A 22,940-nucleotide genomic window follows, 5' to 3' on the forward strand; every position below is an offset into this window, starting at 1 on the left:
TTATTTATGGAATATTGTAGTTTGAACTACAATAAACCAATCATACATAACCAAAATGGCCAGCCTGAAAATATGGGCTTGAAAACAAATATGCTACAAGATGCAAAGAAACTAAGTTAAATATGACAAATATATCATATATACTGTAGTGAGTATTTGAGTATTATGTATGTTTGAAAGGAATGGAGTGGCCACTATTTAGCATTGCATTGCAGCATACTACCTTACACTTAGTTCAGCTCTCAGTTTCCTTATATAACTGTACTTCACACAGAGAAACAATCTTTGCACGTTGAGTGACAATTTGATGACGGCTGCGATTGCAAATGTTGGGACACCAATCAGAGCATATGCCATTTTATGTGCAAACCATCTACACAGTCAGGATTCAGGGTTCCTACAGAATTCAACTGCATTTTCAAGAAAATACATGTTAAATGTTAAATTATATTGAAAATACAACCCTTACACTGTAACCAGTTTATTAGGAAAGTTGCATGCTTTTGGAAGACAGAATGTTCATGTCACTGGATTCAGGACATTTCATATTTCAGGGAATGTATAGCAAAAGGAGATTTAAAAAAAAATTGCATAAACATCACACTTTTAAGCAGAAAAGCCTAAGAATTGAATAAAGCTTAATCCTTCACATTACAAATAGAGCAAACTAAAGATTTGCTCTTGATGTGTAGGAACCCTAAATCCAGTGCACAGTTATAACAGTATGCCTTATGTTTATTTAAATGTCCAAGCATTACCCAGTCATGGCATATTACTTAATACATGTCTGGTAAAAGCTTAGCCTTTAACAGAACATTTTGAAAACTTTTTTGCCACATATTCAAAAATAAGCCGACAGCAAACAATCAATGTACTTATTTCAGGCTTAAATAAATGCGTACTGCACTGCAGTGAATCCAGTGACTAAGCATAAACATGGCAAATATACTTAATTTGATCCATGGGACATTTTGATTACGTAATGCTCTGAGCAGTTCCTCGTAATAAAACCTTGAAAACGGACGTGAAATTGTAAAGACCGTTTTAAATTCCAGAAGGTAGAAGAATGAACAAATAAGCACGGTGCTGTGAATTCACACTGGACTAAGGTGGCCTAATATACACAGCAAGGGTTTGCAGGACTGCTGTAGTCTACTCAGGAAATATTCTAAACGAGAGTCTTCAACATGCGATGACAGTGACCCTTTTTAACTGTAGAACGCGCCTACCTTGCTGTTCATTCCCCTCCCCCCCCCCCTACCATTCATACATTTAAAACAAGGCACAGCAGAAATTACTGTGATGACACGATTGCAAGTACAGTTTTCTGAGCTTCCTGGGAGAGGCTCTATCACTGAAAATAGGTTGTAAAAATAATACAAACCATATTTGAGCACATGGGTTGGTTATAAGAACAATTAGCATTGCGCTGCATTTACTTAAAAAATTATTCAAATAACTCAACTGAGAAATTGTAATTATCTTTAGCCAGAATAATAGCGATGACACTGTATAGATATAGCATATATAATATCTATATACATACGTTTATGAGTTGCACTTTTCCCAGTAAATGGCAACAGTAACCAATTTATGCTTTTTGGCAAAAAATAAAGATAATGATGAAGATCTTTTTATTTTTGTCATTAGTTGCTGACTATATCTAGGTGTTTACCGGGCAGAGTACGTACAGTATAGCATCAAGGCCTGCACCTGAAGTTTGGCAGAAACAAAAACAAATGCTTAAAATTAGAAAAATAATCTGTAAAAGATAAAATCATGTATAAAATAAAATAAATTAAGAATAAGCAACTTCTTGTTTTTTGTACTTTTTTTCCTTTTTGTTTTAAAAAGAGCACATAAAAAAGTGAATAATTGTGCTATAGCTGTTTGCAATAAATACGGCACACTCCATTTCATAAGCTTGGGCTTACACGTCCGGGTTTAAACCCACACAATTTAAATCTTCACCTGCACACTTCTTACAAACGCTGAAATGCTAGTTATCCGAAATGTGAGATACTCAGTTAGACCCATAAGTCTTATAACGTAAATGCAGCTTCAGAGAACAATTCAATTTACAGGATATACAGATATGTGTTTACAAGAATAAATATACAACAAAATGAAATGCACAAGATGGCGTCAAAGTCATGTTCAAGATGGCTTGCTTTGTCATGGATAAAATCTGCTGTTACAATGAATGAACAAACAGAGAAAGATTCGGTCTCAATACTGCACTCAGAGTTAAGAGAGAGGTATGAATCGTCCTTTTGTCTTTTGGCATTTACAGCCGGGAAAAGCTACCAGTTTATAAACATTCTTTGTCTCAGTTGTGTTTCCGATGAGCTACTTCATGCATTTGGAAACAGTTTCCACACTAGGTGTGGTTAATCACTCAGAATATATCTACACACTTTCTTTTAATCCATCCTTCTGAGTTCCTGATATACTTTCATTGTTTTGTCGTGTTTATTTAACGGAAAAGGTCAAGTCCTTCAGTTCAGTCGGTTTACGTCCAGACAACACCGGCAGTAGAAAAAGAAAAACATTTTTCCTTTTGTTCGTTTTTCACTTTGAATTTTTCCGGGAGAGATTGTAAAGAGTACATGTATCGGGCTTTCTGATGCGTGGAGTTGAATGATTAAAGCGGAGGAGAAATGTCTGAACCCTGTTTGAACCCTTCTTCTCTCCGCGCTCTACTGCAGGTAGCGGTACACCTTGAAGCAGTGGTTCCCAGAGTCCGCCACTGCCACGTGGCCGTCCGAGGTGAGGGCCAGGCCTTGGGGTCCGTACAGGGGGTCCGCCGTCGTGTTTATGTAGGACAGGAAGGACCCAGAGCTGTCAAACACCTTGAAGGAGACACGAGAAGAGACGCTGAAACTCGTCTCATTTGACATGAGGTCCCGCATGTCTGCCAGAGCTTCTGATCTTTTCTTATGAGCCAATGGGAAGTTATGATTATTCAGGAAACAGTGCCATCTGCACCATGACCTGCGACAAATCATGGGCTAAACTAGCTAGAACTGGATTTCTTGTGAAAACCAACCTCCCAACATCATTGCAATTTCCCCTTTTGAAAGCTCTAAGGATAGAAACACATAGGACTGGTTTCACAGACACAGATTAAGCTTAATCCTGGACTAAATTAAGTTTATGGAGAATCTGAAAACTGAAATCTTCCCCTTGGCTCGATAGATTAAACGATTTTGATGCTGACCTGTATTCGGCTATTGCCCCAGTCAGCAACAATGATGTTGCCGTTGGCGTCCACGGCCACACCCGTGGGGGCATTGAACTGACCGTTTCCCTCTCCGTGAGAGCCAAATTTGAACAGGAACTCTCCGTCCGCACTGTACACCTGGGGATATGAAGCAAGCGAAGAGACGTCCTTCAGAGGAAGCCACGCTCTCATCCCAGGGAACATTTTAGCCGTGAAAAGTCTGTGAAATGTTGAAAAACCTGGAAAAGTGAACACGAAAGAGTAGAACATAGCCAGGTAAAACCTGAGCTACCGTATACTGGGTTAACGTAGTCTGTTTATGCCATATATATCTAGATTCCGGCTGTTGCTCACTCGGATGTGACAGCGTTCAGCTCAAGGGGACCCGGTGATTCATACGGGATATGACTTACAGTAAAGCTCGGCAAGCACGAGTGCAACCAGCCTGGAGGGGAGAATGGTAAGCGCACGCTAAGAAATCCGACACTCGAGATGATGTTGTAACCGTATACGCAAGGCAAGAGGAATTGCCCTGGCCTTACCTTAACGGAGTGGTTGTGAAAGTCTGTCACCACTATTTCATTCTTGTTATTTACTGCGACAAAGTGTGGACCTTGAGACAGAGCAGTGAGAGGAGAAGAGGGAGAGGGAGAGAGAAAGGGGAGGAGGAGGGGGGGGGGGGTGTACTCATTCAATTTCGCTCTCTGACTCATTCCACCTGAGAGGAAATGGCTAGCTATTCCCAGCTATGCCTCTCCCCCAAACTACATACCCCCAAACCGGAAAGTGTTGGCAAATCATTCCCAACCCTAACCCTGGAGATCTACTGTCCTGTAGGTTTTTGCTCTAACCAACAAAGCACATCACAGTCAATAACTAGAGATCTCGTTGAGCTGCTAATTAGTAGAAAGAGGTGTTAAACATATCTTTAATTCAAATTCACATTTTTATACTTTATCTTCATCATCTTTATCTATTATTCAAATATACTGAGTGCAGATCCTTCATGAATTTAGTGTGCGGTCTGGAATAACTGTCTGAATTGAATAAATTGTAACACATCTCAGTAACACATTATTAAACTGTCCAAGAGACCTATCATCTCTTCAATTCACACCGTAGCAGTTTTCTGTAGGTTCTGCATGGAATGCTGGCAAAGGATGTACACACGATACTTACTGAACGCAGGGCCAGATTTACTCAGCTTTTGCTCCAGTGCGATGTTTGCGCCACTTTTTTCTACAAGAAATGAAAAAGGACAGTCAGAAATGAAAGACAAACAACCAAAAAAAAAAACGCCCAAGCTCTTTCAGCGCGGGCCCCGGGCCCCTACTCCACACCCCTCCTGTAGATCTCATGTCTTTCGACATGAGATACTCCATGTCTGCCAGAGCTATACCTTTGCATATGAGCCAATGGAAAGTTATGATTATTCAGGAAACAGTGCCATCTGCACCGTGACCTGTAATAAATCATGGGCTAAACTAGCTAGAACTGGATTTCTCGTGAAAACCAACCTCCCAACATCATTGCAATTTCCCTTTTTTTCACAGTGGCCCCGGGCCCCTAGTCTACACGCCTCCTGTTTAGAAAGCAGCCACTGCAGAAGTGGGTGAAACCAGCTCCCTTTTGGGCCAACCACTGGCCCCAGCGCGTGCTGAATGACGACGGCAGCATTCTACGATGGTTCCTTACGCACAAACCAAGGCCCGATGGCCACCATGCAACTCCCACATGCACTGCGCTGAAGGCCTAGAATAACACCACACGGGCCATCATACAGAGACTGCTGGAAGTGATCACACGGCATTTGGCAGCACAGTTTCACACGATAGGTTAGCGATGCTGGTAGCCAGCTGGAGACCAGCTGACATCGGTATTTGCCAATTTGGACAATGCTTGAGCAATAACACTCTGCTCTGACCTCTGGACTGAGAGCATCAATGCCACAGCATAAACTATAAGTAAAGAGAGAGTAAAGTCCTCCACCAATTCAAACCCTTTATCCACTAGCAAACTAAACTAACCATAGACATCTGTGGGGTACAGGCATTTGCTTTTCGGCCAAAAGCAGAACAAGGGGGAATCGCGATCAGCAGGAATACATACACAGAGCAAACGGTCCCCCGTACAGATTTACAGAGCACCGGATCAACTGGCTTCAGGACCCACAGGAAATCAAAGCAGTTTAGGTAAACCAATTCCCTGAAAAATGTAATCACGCAGGCCTTGATCAATGAGCACGACGAGGCAGAAATGAAAACCGTTGCACCAGATGACAGTTGACGGCAGTTGATAGTGTTGTGCCTTTGAACACTGGAACTGAAGCCTGGGTAAATCTGCCCCAACCTTTCCTTTCATCACAACAGGAAGCCCCCCTTGCATGCTTCCCTTCAACAATATCCCCTTTTCAAGTTCCTTTCCTTCTTTTGTATTTCATCTTCCTTCATTTAAGGAGGATCCCAAATGCCAAACCGGTGCCTTGCTATATGTAATTTGTGGAGGCCAGTGCAAAGTTCAACATTACATAGATCAGAAAGAAAAAGAAAAAAAGCCTATACACTGGTTATACATTTTTGCTGATGTGTGTCTTCAAATATTGACTTTAATTTAGCAGCATTTTTAGCATTAGTGGCATATAAAATATTTATTTTTAAACAAATATTGAATGTGCTTCTCATCAGCTGTCAATAATCAAGCAGGCTTGTTCATTGAGGGACTACAAAACTGCATCTATTTGCAAACTAATATCGCAAAAGGTCAAATGCCGGGATTGAGTTCACTGTCCACATTTATCAAGTCCACATTGTATGCAGGTGTGATGCACATCCTCTGTTGTACACAGAAACATCTGTACCTGCGAACTGGCGCTCCGATGTTCCTCGCGCTCCGAACTTGGTCACCAGCTTCCCGTTGGACTGGAATATGAAGACGCAGCAGGCTTTGTTGTCCACGGTGATAATGTGACCATTCTTGTCCACAGCCACACCCTTCGGCCCCATCAGACGACCGGCACCGATTTTATTCTGGGAAGAGGAAGACGATTGGCTGCATGCTTGAGGAACGGCGGGCAGTTGGTTATTCACCGAGGACAATTTGAGTGACAGTTAGGGCTGTGCTCACCTTGAACTTGCCGTCTGAAGTAAAGATGCTGACCCATCTGTTGTCGTAGTCGGCCACGATGATGTCACCGTTCATGTCCACGGTGACGCCTGTGGGGCGCTGGAGCTGACCTGGTGAACGACCTCTGACCCCAAACCTTAGTTTAAACAGTCCGTCATTGGAGAAGACCTGTGTCAGATGACAGTATTAGTATATTAAGATCCTCATTAGAGAATAGGTAACGTATATTAAATACTTTGTGAAGAGTGAAGAGACTTTGGACTTTGTTTCAAACAGGTACGCACAGTGCAGTGTCGGTAGCCAATCGCGGCAGCCGATCGCGAGGCTCTCACCTGGATGCACTGATTGTTGCTGTCCGCCACCACGATCCTGCCGGTGCTGGAGGCAGAAATGCCCTGCAGGTTGGTGAACTCGCCCTTCTCCCGCCCGCGCGAGCCTGCAAGAACAGCACAGGCGACAGGGTCGGGAACAGCACAGGCGACAGGGTCAGGAACAGCACAGGCGACAGGGTCAGGAACAGCACAGGCGACAGGGTCAGGAACAGCACAGGCGACAGGGTCAGGAACAGCACAGGCGACAGGGTCAGGAACAGCACAGGCGACAGGGTCGGGAACAGCACAGGCGACAGGGTGAGGAACAGCACAGGCGACAGGGTGAGGAACAGCACAGGCGACAGGGTCAGGAACAGCACAGGCGACAGGGTCAGGAACAGCACAGGCGACAGGGTCAGGAACAGCACAGGCGACAGGGTCAGGAACAGCACAGGCGACAGGGTCAGGAACAGCACAGGCGACAGGGTCAGGAACAGCACAGGCGACAGGGTCAGGACGGCGTCGCCGCTGCGGCCCTGCCGGGTTGCGCGCGGTCGGCTCGTTCAACGCACCGACTCGGTAGATGAGCTCGTCCTCCATGGGGTTCTCCTTCTTCCTGCTGGTGCTGTACATGCTGGAGGGGCGGCGGACGGCCTTCTGCCGCACGTGGCCGCCGCCGCCGCTGGGCGACTTCACCCGGCGCTTGACGTCGTCGGGGGACTGCGGCACGTCGGAGGGCTTGACGGCGCGCAGGCGGAAGGGGCTGCCGCGCACGGGCTGCCCGTACAGCAGCAGGGCGAAGGAGAACTCGCCCTCGGCGCGCAGGGTGTAGCCCACCTCGTACGTCCCGTTCTTGTTGTCCACCACCTCCGCCTCGGCCCGCGCCCCGTCGGGCCCGGAGATCTCGGCGCGCAGCGCGGCGTTGCCCGTCCGCACCAGCTCCCCGGCCTTGTCCTTGGTGGTCACGGTGACGGAGGTGTGCTGGCCCACCAGGGCGTGCCGGAGGCCCTCGCCCGTGGCCACGCTGGTGTGGCCCACGGCCCCCGTGCTCAGCAGGACGCCCAGGTTTTGGATGGAGCGGCGCAGGCCCTCCGTCTCCACCAGGCAGTCCAGGTGGCCGTTCTCGTGCGGCTGCTCGGGGAACTCGTGCCGGGCCAGGGCGCCGACCCGCTCGCTCATCTGCTTCTGGACCAGCAGGACCTCGGTGGCGCTGCCGTGGTCCAGGGCCTGCTCCGTGAAGCTGCAGCTGCTCTGGATGTGCTCCTTCCCCTGGAGCAGGGAGGCCAGCTGGGCCTGCAGCACCTGGGGACCACACCCAGGTCAGCACACACTGCCTTTATATACCCTCACCATCCTGCCATCCTCTTACAATCTCCCTCTCACCCACTTGCCAGGCCATTGTTGTAATTATGAATTCTTAATCTGACCTACCTGGTAAAATAAAGGTTAAATAAAATTAAATAAAAAATGTACAAAGTCGTGATTCACATAAGGAACATCTTTAACTGCAGACAGTCATCTATACAGCCTCTCCATATCTATGAGGCGGTTGTCAATTTATTGGAGAACTCAGGGGTCTTGTTCTCAGACTTGTACGCTATATTGGAAGGTTGTAAATGTCTAGTTTGGGTCCCAGCATTAAAAAGTTCACCAGAGCCCTTCTGTGCAGCGTTGTGTGTGACAGGAAAGGGGCAGGGGATCCTGGGAAAGGAAGAGGCGGACGGACCTTCTGCTTGGCGCTGCAGATGCTCTCCAGGTCAGTGATGAGGGCGCTCTTGCGCAGGTGCAGCGCCCGCTCCAGCTCCTCGAAGGTGCAGGTGATCTCGCTCACCGCCTCGTTCTTGCGCTCCGTCAGCTGCTTGGAGATCTCGTTCACCAGCTCGATGGCCGCCGTCAGCTGGGGGAGTCTGGAAGAGGGGGGGGGGGGGGGGGGGGAGAGGAGGGTCAGGGTCCAACACTGCAAAACACAGGCTAATAATAGCAATACATTACATTACATTATTGGCATTTGGCAGACGCTCTTATCCAGAGCGACATACAGTTGATTAGATTAAGCAGGAGACAATCCTCCCCTGGAGCAATGCAGGGTTAAGGGCCGTGCTCAAGGGCCCAACGGCTGTGCGGATCTTATTGTGGCGACACCGGGATTAGAACCACCGACCTTGGGTGTCCCAGTCATTTACCTTAACCACTACGCTACAGGCCACCCCAATACCACCTCAAACAAAGGGTCACATTCAGTCATGTGCATTCAGTGACCAGCTCCCCAAGAATATGCAGTGTGTTTACGAGAACAGGCCAATCAGCCCCAACAGGCCTGTCATTCATCAGCAGCCTTGTGAGTAACCAGAGCAAACACTTTGGGACGGTTTTGCAGACACAGATCAAACTTAGTCCTGGACTAAACAGAGTTGTATGAAGAATCTCCACTCAAAATGTAATTTATCTTCTGACTAGACGTAATCTATGTCGGTGAAACTGTCCCATGAAAGTGTAAGGTGTTCTGCACTTGTATGTAAAAAAATCATGATCTCAGAACGTGAGTTGAGAAGCGGTCAGCCGGACCTGCCGCGGATGGCATCCAGCTGGTTCTTGAGCGCGGCTTTGTGCTGCTCCAGGACGTCCCGCAGGGGGACGGTCACGTGTTCCCGGTGTTCTCCCTCTGTGCACTCCAGGCACATGGCCGTCTCACACGACTCGCAGTAGAACTCCATCACCTGCAGGGGGAGCCAGCGAGCAGGGAAAAAAGAGGATTGCGACGTTGGTCAACTCCAAAAAGGTGGGGCCACACTGCACCAAAAAATGCACATTTTACTGAGAATAACTGTGGCCGAATAAAACAATCGTTGGCCCCTTTTACTGCAACGTTTTAACCGAGATTTGTCCCGGTACTTCTATAAAACAATACAGCATATGCTACGGCTCCTGTGACCTACAACCTAATTTTTGCTGAGTTAGTCTGTCTGAGCCTGCGGTCAGAGCCCATTGTCCTGCTAAAACTGCTGCATTGTAGTTCAGCCTGACATGCTAATGACTGGCCAATGAGAGAGCTGCTTTTTTATATTTTTTTGCTACAAAGAGTGCGAGAAGTGGGGGTCTCTTCCGTTTCTGACACTCTTGACATCGGACTGCAGCGAAACGTTGACGGCATCCCCCCCGTGCGGTCAGGGTTAACGGGGAGGTCGGAGTGAGGGTTTTGGGTGGTGGGGGGGCGTACCTTGCCCTCGTGGTTCGGACAGCAGAGGGGCGTCCCGGCGGCGGCCGCGCTGACGGACTCCAGCACGCTGCAGGCCTCGGGACGGGTGCACTCCGGGCCCCGCTGGAGCACCTCCATCAGGTTGGTGATGAAGAAGTTGTTCTGCAGGGCGGCCACGCCCTTCTCCGGCAGGATGGAGGTCTGGCGGCACACGGGGCAGGACAGCGTCAGGGACTGAGGGGGGATGTAGTTCTGTAGGCACCTGCAGAGACGGACAGAGGCAGGGGAAGGCAGGGGAGAGTCAGAGAAAAGTGTCAGAGAAAAGTGACAGAGAAGGTAAGGCGGAGAGCAACAATAGAGAGAAAGAAAGGGGGGGAGAGAGGAAGAGGGAATAAGAAATAAGGAGAGATATTTATTAATATAAGAAATAAGTAATGTTATGCAAAACACCATAAAACAGAAAGCTGTTCTCCTATGCTGTATCCCCTTCTGACCCTGCGATAACCTGGCAATAACTGAATAAATGCAGTGCCAATTTTTGTAATTTGTGACATGGATTTGCAGTATCAAACAGAATCTACTATGCGTTTGTCTAAAATTGCTCATTATAAAACATATTATGCGGTTTAGAATCAGACGGTTTAAAATTATTGCATTTCACGCATCTTCCACAGCGTCAGTGACGTCAGACATTTAATTAATGTCACAACCTATGCTTTACCTGTGTGTGCTGTGCGCGCGTGAATTTTGTCAACATAAAATGTCTGTGCCACTGCCAAGTGTTTGCAAATTATACCACTCAAGATGAAGACGAAACGTCGGGTATTTGCAGCTTCCATCTGCCAGATTGAAAATAAACGTGGGATAACGTCAACTTTCTGAGGCACTTTCTGTCTGCATTCATCGAGAGGTAGGCTAATTGCGTTTGGATTGAACGAATGTGATTTAGCCAGATCAGTTAGCCAAGCCAGCTAACGTAGCAGCCCATAGCCTTGCTAATCCAGTGGGTGTTTTTGGTTAAATTTGACGAGTCAGCTTGCTAGCAAACATTTCAACTATAGTGGGCCAGCGCAAAGCGGTATAACCATTTTTTTGTGTGGATAATACCACGTCAACGTTCAATTAACGTATATTGTTGACGAAAACATTTTCGTCAACAATTTAGCCTACTGTCACGATATGGCACTTTTGGTAGTAGTTTGTACATTTCTTACTTGACATTACTAAGCATATTACCAGTTAATTAGATGCTCTACAGTTGTTTACCTTTATCTGATATAAAGGGCTATATATTTTTTTCATTTACCAGTGAATGGGTATTATTAAATTCCTTGCTGCTTTGTTTTGTCTTGTGTTATTATAATGAAAGTTTATTTTGGAACTGAAACCATTTGAATATTTAATCACACATAAAAGTTATCCCTCTCACACTGACAGTAGGCTACTATAAGGCCAATCACTAAGAAGGAAAGCTATTTTGATTCAATGCCCATATCTTTTCTTTTGTCATTTTTCATAATTGTTAGTGGGTGCTATAAAATGTGATCCCCTCCCTTACCCCCCCCCCCCCCCCCCCCCCCCCCCAATCGTGACTTCTCGATTCAAACTGGAGGATCGGTGACTTGGACCTGCTCAGATTTACAGACAACTTGAGACTGTGACTTTGCTAGCTCTTCTGGTGTTTATTCACTGTGCCGCATGTGCTTTTTCTAAGTCACCGTGACTAAAATGTCTGCCGAATGACTAAAACGTTGATTGTAGTCTGCTCTGGCTTCTGTATCTTCTCTGCCTAATAAAAAGCTCAGTGCAGTCATGACACATCGAATAACTGGGTTTGGGAACAGCACGCCTGTAAATGAGGTAGCTAATCCTTTCATTACGCAAATGATTCATCGAATGAATTTCTCTGCGCAATGCAAAATGCCATTGATGGTTTTCGCACCGATTATCTGAAGGAAATGACTGTCCACGGACTGCTGCTGAACAAAGAAAATGCATAGCCTAAGTCTTGATATTTTTTCGGAGAGAAGAGTTAGGCATACATAGGCTAATTCAAAAAGCAAAGGTGTAGCAAAAGGTGATGATTGCGTCGTGTAGACATAAGTACAGTGCAGTACAGTAATACAGTGCTTATACACACAGAGAAGCCCTTCTATTCTCCTGCACTGAAAAGGTTTGTGTTTATTTTTGATGGGAAGGTACATTCAGAAACGTTCCCATCGAAGCAGTTTTATTCCAGTCTAACTCCTTCCCTGTGTGGTGTGACCGTAGGGTCATAGGACACCTCTGAGGAGCGTTGGGGCAGGCAAATCGCGTGTGGAAAATGTAACCCTAAAACGCCTACCTAGTCAGCCTACCCACTTTTTCACTGGCTGGCCCGCAAAATGAGTTCTGCCTCTGCCACTGTGCCTTGCCTAACACGAGTAAATAAAACGGAGATCGCTGCTCGGATTTGATGTTATAAGCCTATGCATAGCGCAGCCACTGAGGCACTCTATGGGATTAGGCGACGGAACGGGAGGTCAGGTCTGAAGCCGGCCTGTACCGGTTATGGACCTATACCAGGCTCCAGGCAGATGCTGCAGGCAGCGGGGAGGGATGGGGTGGGTTATTGCAGTCGCCATGGAAACGGCGCCTACCTTTCGCAGAAGGTGTGCAGGCAGGGCAGGACTTTGGGGTTGTGGTAGTGATCCAGGCAGATGCTGCACACCAGGAACTGCTTGTCGATCTGCCGCACGACGGGGCTGCTGTTGCTGGTCTCGTGCTTGGCCATGGTGAGAGACATTCACAGAGCGTGCCTGAGGGCACAGCCACCGGTTAACCTGGAGAGAGAGAGAAGGAGAGAGAGAAGGAGAGAGGGAGAGGGAGAGGGAGAGAGGGAGAGGGAGAGGGAGAGAGGGAGAGAGGGAGAGGGAGAGAGGGAGAGGGAGAGAGGGAGAGGGAGAGGGAGAGAGGGAGAGAGGGAGAGAGGGAGAGGGAGAGGGAGAGGGAGAGGGAGAGGGAGAGGGAGAGAGGGAGGGAGAGAGGGAGAGGGAGAGGGAGAGGGACAGAAAGAGAGAGAGGGGAGAAAGAGGGAGAGACAGAACAGGAGAGGGAGGGAGAGAGTGAGAGAGTCAATTTAGGCCTTTAGGACTCATTAGCCAATCGACAACTTAAATTAATCATTTAAAGACATACTATGCAGGATATTTACCCTTGCTGTGGGTCCTGTTTGCAATCAAATAAGCCTTGAACCATGCCAACTCGCCTACATTTTAATAATCTATATCCATACTTGTATACAGAGTTTGTCAGGGCATCATAGAAATGAGTGGGCATGGTTATTTAGAAATATTTTCAAGGTAAAAATCCTGCATAGTATGCCTCCAAGAACTCTATACTGTGCCCATTCAGGAGTTCAGTTTAACAGCCCTGCTCCATAGCCATCGCCATCAAGTATGTATTAACACCACCCGTATTAACACGCATGTATTAACACAACAAGTTTTTGTCAGGCATATGGCACCAAATGCGTATAGTCATCTGGGTGATTTCTCCCCATAGCACTTCCTCTTGGCACGGAGTAAGAGTCTGTACCACTGACAGTGCATTTTGAACACGTTGTTCTTTATGCAGCAGAACTGTGTTACTGCAACATCAGCGATTCAGGGGGGCCTGGGAGCGCGTGCGGAGGAAATGCACCCTCTGGAGGTGCACTCGTCGTCTGGGGGAAGTGCTGCTGCCGCAGGCAGGCGACGGGCGTTCACTCGACCAGCGTAGTCTCTCTTACGCACGGAGCAGTAATCCCTCCCATCTGAATCCCTCCCCACCGACCAGGGTCACAACCGTCGTTGTCATTTTCATTGATTAATTTTCTCACCCTGGGGCTACCACGAAGGAATACTTCACGCTTTTGAGACAGGGCCTGACAGCCCCAGTGATGTATATGTTTACGTACTATATATTTATTTAGGCACGCGTGAGGAATGGTTCGCATTCCGTCACTGACTAACAGGCTAGATTGCTTATGGATAAAGAGGTGGTCGGTGTACAATGGTGTCTGTATTTGATAATGTCTAGGTCAAAAAAACTAAAACAGAAAAGGCAAACAATGTAAGGGGCATTGAAATGACTCAATAACTGCCAGTAGCAATGGCAGAATGCTCTTTACTCACTCAAAGTGAAGAAAGGCCCAGCACTAAGGCACTACACTGGGTCCTGAAAGCAAGCATGGACAAGTGAGAGTAAATGCTCCCCGCCCGTAGAGTGTTTTTTTGGGGGGAATGATTTTCGCTGATAGTGGAGACTGGTGGGGTGCCAGAGTTCATTTCACATTCCTGTCTGTTTAACGCTGCGGGGTTAAGAATGAGGCTTTCAGCATCTAAACCAAAATAACCTTCCTGTGAAAAAAAAACACCATCACTAACATAGTCTTGCGATTACCCTAGGCATCAGTGTAGCGCAATGGTTAGGAAACTGGGCTTGTAAACCGAAGGGTTGCAGGTTTGATTCCTCGATAGGCTCCTGCTGCTGTGCCCTTGAGCAAGCTGCTTAGCCCAGCTGCATGAATGGATATGTAATATGTAAATATGTCAATGGGTGTGTATGTTACGACTTATAAGTCACTCGGGATAAGAGCCTTAATGTGTCCTTTACTGTTTAATTTCCAGTGCAGTGGCTATGGAATAGGCAGCAGTGGACATTGTGGTGGCAGACAGTGGGTGAGGTGGATGGAGTCATAGGGAAGTGGCTGCCTCTGGCCAGATGCATCGACCAGCATACGTTCAGTAGGGGAGGCATAACTCTACTGTTGCAGCCACATAAATCAATGAGACGCAGCAGTAATTCAGCTCTGCCATACACCCTTGCGGAAACGCACAAAAAAAAAAAAAAAGGGCGTTTGATATTTTGTCTCTGTCGAGACCATTGGCCTGTGCCTTGAATATATTTTTGCGATTGTCATGTGTTGCTGTGGATGACCAGACGACATAACTGCCTTCAGCGGAGAGAAATGGAGAACAAATGAGCGAAGTAAGGGCGTGAGTGCGTAATCGCTGCGCCCACCGCGAGGATGTGCGGGAAGCAGAGCAGCGCTCCGTCAGTGGGTCAGGAGGAGATTTATTATTTATTCCGCCGGCACGCAATCCTCCATCTGTGCATCTGTCGCAGCGAGCGTTTATGGGAACAATTCAGCGCGTCGGTTTAGCAAACAAACAAAACCGGCGGGAACAGACGTCACGGTTTAGCGGGCTACACAAGCGCTTTGTCACACCGCCCTTCCTTTTTAGCGGCCCGTTTAATTATACGTCTCGCCTAGCCGACCGAAAGCTGTGTTCACTTCCTGGTGTTGTTGTCCGAGCCCTTCGCTCCGTTCACCCCCCCCCCCCCCCTCCTGACTGTCAGCGCTCTGGGGCGCCGATCTAAAAAAAGATTTTTTACATTCAGCTGTTGTTCCGAGTAGCCTTGTCTTCTGAAACGACGCTATGTTCTCCCACATAGCTTAGATCAGGGCTTTAAGGCCTGAGGCGCGTGCTGGGAGCCCTGATTGGTTTATTTTCGGTGTCACATGACACCGATAATAAAACTGACAAGAGCAGATCTATTGCCTGCCGATAGGCTAAGCTCTGCGTCTGCAAGCGCACTCCTGATGCTCACTTTGTTTCTGTACTTGAACTGCAAAAGACCGTCTCAGCATCACAGACAATTAAGTGTGCTAATGGTTGCATTTGAAGAAGTGGTTCAATGTGACCATTGAAATTCAGACTGCCATGCAACGAACTCTAATTATCACTATTTCCATTTGAATGAGAACCTATTTAAAAGGAATGGGAAGCAAATGTAACACCTAAACGCTCAAATAATTTGACCAATTAAAGATTAGAAAGAAACCGATCCCTTTTTTGCACAGGATAAGTTTTCAGGGAAATGAAGTGTACAGACTTTAGATGATCGTTAAACCATGTAACCAATTTGATAAATTGCCCATTCAAAGTTGCCCCTATAGGATTGGCGGTTGAATGTGACAGAATGAGATGAAAATGTGGTGAGGGAATGGGGCCTTTGTAGCGGTATTCTGCAAAACGCCCGATGACATCATTGGGGAATGTCATGTGACCGCCTCCTCAGAACTGGACTGCTGACACCCTGTAGCTGTTGATTCGGACCCAGCTGTACTGGCTGCCCGCTGAGGCTGCCAAGTGCTCGTCACAGACTATTTAGTTAGAGAGTGACGCCGCTAACTTAGGAAACCTTTCCCAACTCTGTGTTAATTCATAATCTTTTTCTCTTTGTAAACCTCTGTGTGCCCGATTGAGTCTTTGTACTCCCCTGAGTGCATCCTTTGAGGAACTATTTTTTCTGAGCGTATAACCGATCGACTTGTGGATCCACCTCTCCACATCTGCCATGTATGTAATTGACTTGGCTTCAAACTCATGCTTGGCTGAACAAGGACATTTGCCGAATACCCATTTCCTTGATTCCTCCGTCCTTGCTCCTTTCCTTGTGTCCTCCATTGGGTGGAGCTAAGGACAGAGGAAAGATCGTGAGGAAGGGATGGAAGGAGCTAAAAGAAGCAGTTGGAATAAGTGCGCTGTGACCCCAAATCTCAGATCTCGGTTTATTGCTGACGGGCGATGTTCTGCCATGGCACACAGCCTCATCACTGGCTGTGAGTACCTCACCTGGAGATCCAGATGCAGCTCACTGTTTGCACTGTTTCTAAACACATTTTATTGAATGGATCTTTATTCTGCTAAAAGTGGGAAGATGGGGACTTTGCTACTGTGAAGGTCGATTTTTCTCTTTTTTGCTTTTACATTCTTCTAGCAGAAGCTCATTAGCCAGAGCAACTTCTGATACAGGAAAAACAGAAGTGCATTCACCTCAGTTACAGTTATACTGGAGGTTTTTGGTAGATTAACTTAACTTGTGTTTTGCAACTTGAGTGAGATGAGGTGGGTTTTAGTACCTTGCCCCCTGGCCTGCGGGTCAAACCCACATCCGGTGTTGGGAGACCAGTTCTCCATCCCTTACACTATCTTTTACATCTCTTTTGTATTTTTCATTGTATGTCCTTTTCTTGCATTCATATTTTTAATACATTTCCTTAGACGTTGACCCTCCCTGGAGCCATAATGAAACCCTTATGTATACCTGGCCAGGATTGACTAATAATTAAGCTGTAGTCAGCTGTGCCCAATTTTCCAGATACTAAAAGCAATTATTATTACCCTCATGTGTCTTGTGTGATTCAGATATTTTGTACTGTGGAATACGTCTGTTACAATTAACTTGTTTTAATAGTATGGAAACTCTAACCAAATGAATTCCCTAGAGGGACAGTACTATAATGTCAACAAGATGGCATGCAAATTCCTGCCCAGAGCAAAATCTAGACAGCAGAGGGTACGGTGTGTACTTGTACATTGCATCGCTTGATAATTCACCGGTTGCTGCTGAATCTTTCTTGGCTTAAGGCGCATTTCTTATCCTTGTCGCCCACCCGATACAATCAGGAGGGAGGACTATTGGTCGGGCTCCGTCAGTTTGTTCCTTAATTTGTCACACTGTAGTACTGTGTGTCCACCACAGGTCAAACTGTTTCCATGTTGTTATTAGGCTTTAGAAAATAAAAAAAGGAAGTAACCAACTTAGCCCCAGTGAAGCGGATTTCTTATGCTTTACTAAAAATGCTAAAAGCACCAGTGATAACGCCTACATAGTGTCACACTAAACCAGTATCCTTCAATTCAATCTATTATCAATATATTTGGCCTATGTAGCTATTTAGAATTGTGTTGTAGCTATTTAGAATTTGGTTCTGATTTACCATAATATTAGTTCACTTGCAGTGGGGGGTATATCAGTATATAAGCCGGGTGACTGAGCTAGCAGGATAAGTTTCATCGTCAGGCCAATTACATGCCTCCTTGTTGAGCTGCCCTGGCTATCCACATTCCATGCCGGACCATCGAAGAACCAGCGCTTAGAGAAACAAGCCAAGGGCTGGCACCCTGTCAGTCCTATGTTGGACACAGCACATGTTTTTCGGTACATGTGGGATGTGGTTGGGATCTTTTGTTGTGCGTTGGGTGTCGGGCCAGTGTGACTTTATCTGGGCACATCCAGAGCCTGGCATGCACCTGCTTCACAAAGCCTGCGCCCGCTTCCACCTGCTCACACGCCCCCATGCTGCTCTTCCTGTTTTCCATCAGATAGCCTAATCCTCTCCCTTCTCCCAGGGCACCCGTGTACCAATCACAGATAACACATTTTTCAAACGCTCCCCTACGAGCAGCAGCTATAACAAAACTACCATGAAAATATTGTCCCTATATTAATATTTCTCAGCCCCCCCTCCACCCAGGGACCACATTGTGTCCAACAGATGGCACATTTCAAACTCTCTTCCTGCATGCAGTATCTATCACAAAACTGGCATGAAAATATTGTCCCTATTAATATTTGCCACCACCCGCAACACCCATCCACTCGTCCCCCAGAATAAACACTGAGAAAAAAATAATACGCAAGAAAGAAATAGATAAATCCAGCCATTCCTAGAGCGTTGGGCATTCCTGTGCAATACGGTGAAGCACCCTGACGGAATCGCCATGGCGACTGTGATCCTTTCTGGCCCCAGCAGAATGTGAATGCCTGCCTGCATTCCTAAGGTCTGTGAGAAATTCCTACACAGCACAGGACACTGCCACCAAACAAGCAACATTATCATACACTGGGGATGTTAATTAGCATGCATTTGGCTATTTGTGGTCTTTGTGCCACTGTGTCTTTAAACATAGTCCTGGCCTGTTCGGGTCTAGTCTGGGGTGGCCTCTCGACCGTGAGTAGGGCAGTCAGTGATTTTAATCCAAACCCAGGAGCAGTGCCACATATTTTTATTTGTGGGAAAAACTATGACACTTCAGAAAAATGCACACCATACTTTTTCTGTAACTTAAGTACACTCATATAGACATCATATCTTGGTCATTTTGATTTCTGATCTCAGATTTTCACGCACAGTCTCTAGAGTTTGCAGAGAATGATGTGAAAAAGGAACAACATCCAGTGAGCAGCAGTTCTGTGGGCAGAAATGCCTTGCTAATGAGACAGGTTTGAGGAGAATGGCCAGACTGGTCAAAGCTGACAGGAAGGTGACAGGAACACAATAACCACACATTACAAGTGGATAGGCTACAGCAGCAGAAGACTTAATAAGTCTAGAAAATAAGTCTAATAAATACCTAATAAAGTGCTCACTGAGTGTACATTCTCTATAGGATTGAATTGGTCTTACAAACCCCTGTATCTTTTTAAAATCTAAATATAGCTTGTACTTTGTGTTGGTCAAACATAGCAAAGACACTCCTCAATTCAGTTTATAATATGCAGGTTAGACAATACAAAGAAATCTCCACCCCTAACCACAGACTGTACCAGACAGTGAATCTTGAATAAGCTTACAGGTTTAATTGCCATAAGACTGTAATAAATGTATCGGTTAAATTGTAAAAAAGATGTAGAAAAAAATACATTGCACAAAGACACTGAGGATACAGTATAACTAAACATACGTTTATAAATATAAAAATGGTTTTGCGGACATTGATTATCTAGATCAAAGTTCTGGACAAAGTAAATCTCTCGCTGCTTGGTTGCTTATTATACGGAAACACAGCCAAACTTTCTCATGGAAGCAGATTTTTGCAAACAAAGCAGGTATTAAATCTCTGGAAATGAGTGTGGAAAGGAGCAGATAAGAGGACAATGCCTACTCTGTGTATAGAAAGAGACACACTCCCAGATAAGATTGTGCCCCCCACTGAAGTCCTTGAAAGTGGCGTCTGACACAGCAAAGCTAGGGCGGTGCATTAAAGCTAGCAGAAGCCTTGTCAGTAAACCCACCTGTTTGTTTTGTGTTCAGGCGGACATGGCCACTGACCGCGGCCCTCGGAAAAATTAATCTGAAGATCTAAACGGGTTACAGAACTCACCCATAACAATCAACACCACGTCTTTTCTCTCTCTCTGCATTCACCCAGTTCTCCTCCTCCTCTGCTGTCTCTTGCTCCTGTTTTTCATCCCTCTCTCCGTACGCTTTGGGACGCCCGATCTCTCAGTCACTCCTCTTATTTTTTACAGGGCGTACCAGAGTGCCCCCACAGCGTCCAAGCGTCACTGCCTGGAGAAAAATACCCTGGCTGTCTTTCTCGTTCTCCCTCTCTCCCTCTCTCCCTCTCTCTCCCTCTCTCCCTCTCTCCCTCTCTCCCTCTCCCTCTCCCTCTCTCTCTCTCTCCCTCTCTCCGCCTCTCTCCCTCTCTCTCTCTCCTCTCTCTCCACCTCTCTCTCTCTCTCTCTCTCTCTCTCTCTCTCTCCCTCTCTCTCCACCCCTCCTCTCTCCACCCCTCCTCTCTCTCTCTACCCCTCCTGTCTCTCTCTCTCTCTCTCTCCCCCTCTCTCCGCCTCTCTAACTCTCTCTCTCTCCTCTCTCCACCTCTCTCTCTCTCTCTCTCTCTCTCTCTCTCCACCCCTCCTCTCTCCACCCCTCTCTCTCCCTCTCTCCCCTCTCTCTCTCTCTCTCTCTCTCTCCCCCTCTCCTGAAAGCAGTGGGTCAGAAGCAGTGGTTTGTTCAGGGTCCTCACGGCGTGGTGTGGGGCAGCCTCTCTGAGCTCAGGCCGTCACAGGAAGGGAAATAACACAATAAAAACAGAGGAAGCCTGGAAGAGGCACTCCCAAAATCCGCCCCCCTTCCCCCCCCCCCCCTCCCACCCGATTCCCCGTGGGCCCCAGCGGAAAAACTCAAACAAGGAGCAGCAGCCGTCACAGGAAGCACCACCTGTGCTGTGTGGAGGAGAGCGGGGGTTAGAGAGGGGAGTGGGTGAGCGGTTAGCCCCTCTCAGGCTCCGGCCAGCTCAGTGCCCCTTCCCCGCACTGCAGGGCCGCTACAACAATGGCATTCCATCCCTGCTTCATCGCACCCCACCGCACTCTCTCTCTCTCTCTCCCTCTCCCTCCCTCCCTTACGCACACAGCACACGCACGGAAGCATTAAAAAAAAACATGCGGTCGCTTGCGGCAAAAGGAGCGTCGTTTTTTGTTTTCCCCTCCTCTCCCCTGAAAGCCTGCAGCTGGGCAGGGACGCGGTACTCACGGGCGACAGAAGACAGCTGGTGATTTTTTTCAGGCGGCCCCCATTGTTGTGTTCTAGCCTGGCGATTACAGGGCTCAGCGAGGGAGAAACGGCACAGAGCCTTTTCACCAGATATCCACACCCCCCCGAGGCAGCCGTCGCCCCCCCCCTCTCCTGCCCCTCCCCTTCAGCCCCCCCTCCACCGCAGGCTCTGAATGGGAGCAGCTGAACAGTCACTACAGGAAGCGTCAGACTTCAGCTCCAGCCCCCAGACTCCGCCCCCTTCCACACTCTCCTACAGCTGGGGCTACTCTTGCTCCTCCCCTGGCTCCGCCCCCCACTGCAGTAGGCTGGACCAGGGTCCTGTGTAAAAACATGGGCTGCTTCAAATACTCAGTGCCTACTAATGTCAGTGTTGACAAATCGGTGGGGGGGGGGGGGGGGGCACTGCAGTTTGAAGGAGAGATGAAGGGAAGGAGAGAGAGAGAGAGAAGGAGAGAGAGAATGATATAAAGAGAGAGAGATTATGAGTCAGAGGCCAAACCAAGTGCACCAAAATCTGTGAGATGTTCCCTTCATAGCGGAAATGCTTTGGCATAGTTTCTCACCCCAGCTTTAAAAAGGTAACAGCTGAATACACAGCTCTGTGATGGAGCTCGGGATGGTATTTGTGTGTTCACTGCTGACCCTGGTGTATGAATCAAATTGAATGCATAAAACAGCTAGTGTCAGAGAGGGGATTATGATTCTGTGGACCTTCAAAGACCGAGAGCACCAAGGACAGCCCTGTATTAATTTAGGATGAAAAGTCCTTCTGATCTGTGAAATCGCTCCCGGTAAGGCGATACGTTCAGGGGAATTTTAATGGCCACAGCGTTCCCGGCCTGTAACAGGTCGACGGAGCATGAGTCTCCTTTAATAAGAGAATGAATCGCCCTCTCTGACCTGTTCTCCATCTGCTCTTTCTCTGTGCTGGTGGTTCTGCCGGCATCATGTTGTTTCACGCTACCTGTGAACTCCCACTCGAGGAGGATACACATGCTTCAGCAACCATGGTCACTCAATGTAGAGCGGGCTTCACTGGACAGGGTGGGTGGGTGTGTGTGTGTGTGTGTGTGTGTGTGTGTGTGTGTGTGTGTGTGTGTGTGTGTGTCTGTGTGTCTGTGTGTGTGTGTGTGTGTCTGTGTGTGTGTGTGTGTGTGTGTGTGTGTGTGTGTGTGTGTGTGTGTGTGAGTGTGTGTGAGTGTGTGTGTGTGTGTGTGTATGTGTGTGTGTGTGTGTGTGCATGCGTGCGTGCATGAGTATGTGTGTTTCAAGATATCTCAATTTAATTTGCACATTCCTGTATGTCTGATTAATGTGCATGGTGTGCATAAGATCAACCGATTAACGGGAGGAAATGTTTCTGCTGCTAGTGTCAGTATTGTTGCAAAGTCTTTGCCTACTTTGCCTGAACTACCAAAACAAATTAGATGCAAATGACATGGCACGTAAAGTGCCATTTTTGTACATAAACTATAGAGTGGAGACCAAAAGCCTAAGGACACGACCAAGTCCTGGTTGTTTCGATTATTTATTGAGGAATAATGCCATTATCATACTCCAATTACACTTCTTATTGAAGAATACGTTTGAGAACAAGGGGAGCTTAATGGGAAGGCATTTCCACCACAGTCACCAGACCTAATCAAACATCTGTGGGAGCTGTTGAAGAGAGAAAGACCAAACGTCAGGTAACATCAACTGATCATGTTTGGGAAATGTTGGAAAAGCGCTGGCATGAAATTGAAGATGCTGCTGAATTAGGTGGAATCTATGTCAAGTACAGCGAAGATCGTAAAATGATAGTTTTTTGGCTTGTAATATTTAAATAATTATTCTTGAATAATAAGTATAAACAGTATCATAATTGATAATGAAACAATTAGTTATTGGTAGTGTCCTCAGTCCTGTATACATTTGAGCTCTGGTAAT

The 22,940-nt window shown here is 47.0% G+C and overlaps 1 protein-coding gene across 2 annotated transcripts; it reads right to left on the reverse strand.

The window, feature by feature from the left end:
* Positions 1–1,264: 1,264 nt before the first annotated feature.
* LOC133107238 (tripartite motif-containing protein 3-like) lies at positions 1,265–21,087 on the reverse strand. 2 transcript variants are annotated; one of them, XM_061216197.1, is made up of 13 exons: positions 20,988–21,087; positions 12,493–12,675; positions 9,875–10,115; positions 9,223–9,374; positions 8,384–8,564; positions 7,230–7,959; positions 6,679–6,782; positions 6,347–6,514; positions 6,081–6,249; positions 4,403–4,462; positions 3,766–3,836; positions 3,221–3,361; positions 1,265–2,852 (listed from the first exon to the last, which is right to left on the reverse strand). In XM_061216197.1, exons 2-13 carry the CDS (start codon positions 12,636–12,638, stop codon positions 2,700–2,702), a joined length of 2,316 nt encoding a protein of 771 aa, XP_061072181.1. In that variant the 5' UTR covers positions 12,639–12,675; positions 20,988–21,087; the 3' UTR covers positions 1,265–2,699. The 2 variants fall into 2 exon arrangements, with proteins under 2 accessions (XP_061072181.1, XP_061072180.1); XM_061216196.1 differs by lacking the exon at positions 20,988–21,087 and adding an exon at positions 19,831–19,991.
* Between the last annotated feature and the right edge of the window lie 1,853 nt (positions 21,088–22,940).

This window comes from Conger conger, chromosome 13 (assembly GCF_963514075.1).
Source record: "Conger conger chromosome 13, fConCon1.1, whole genome shotgun sequence".
In the NCBI taxonomy this organism is placed as follows: domain Eukaryota; kingdom Metazoa; phylum Chordata; class Actinopteri; order Anguilliformes; family Congridae; genus Conger; species Conger conger.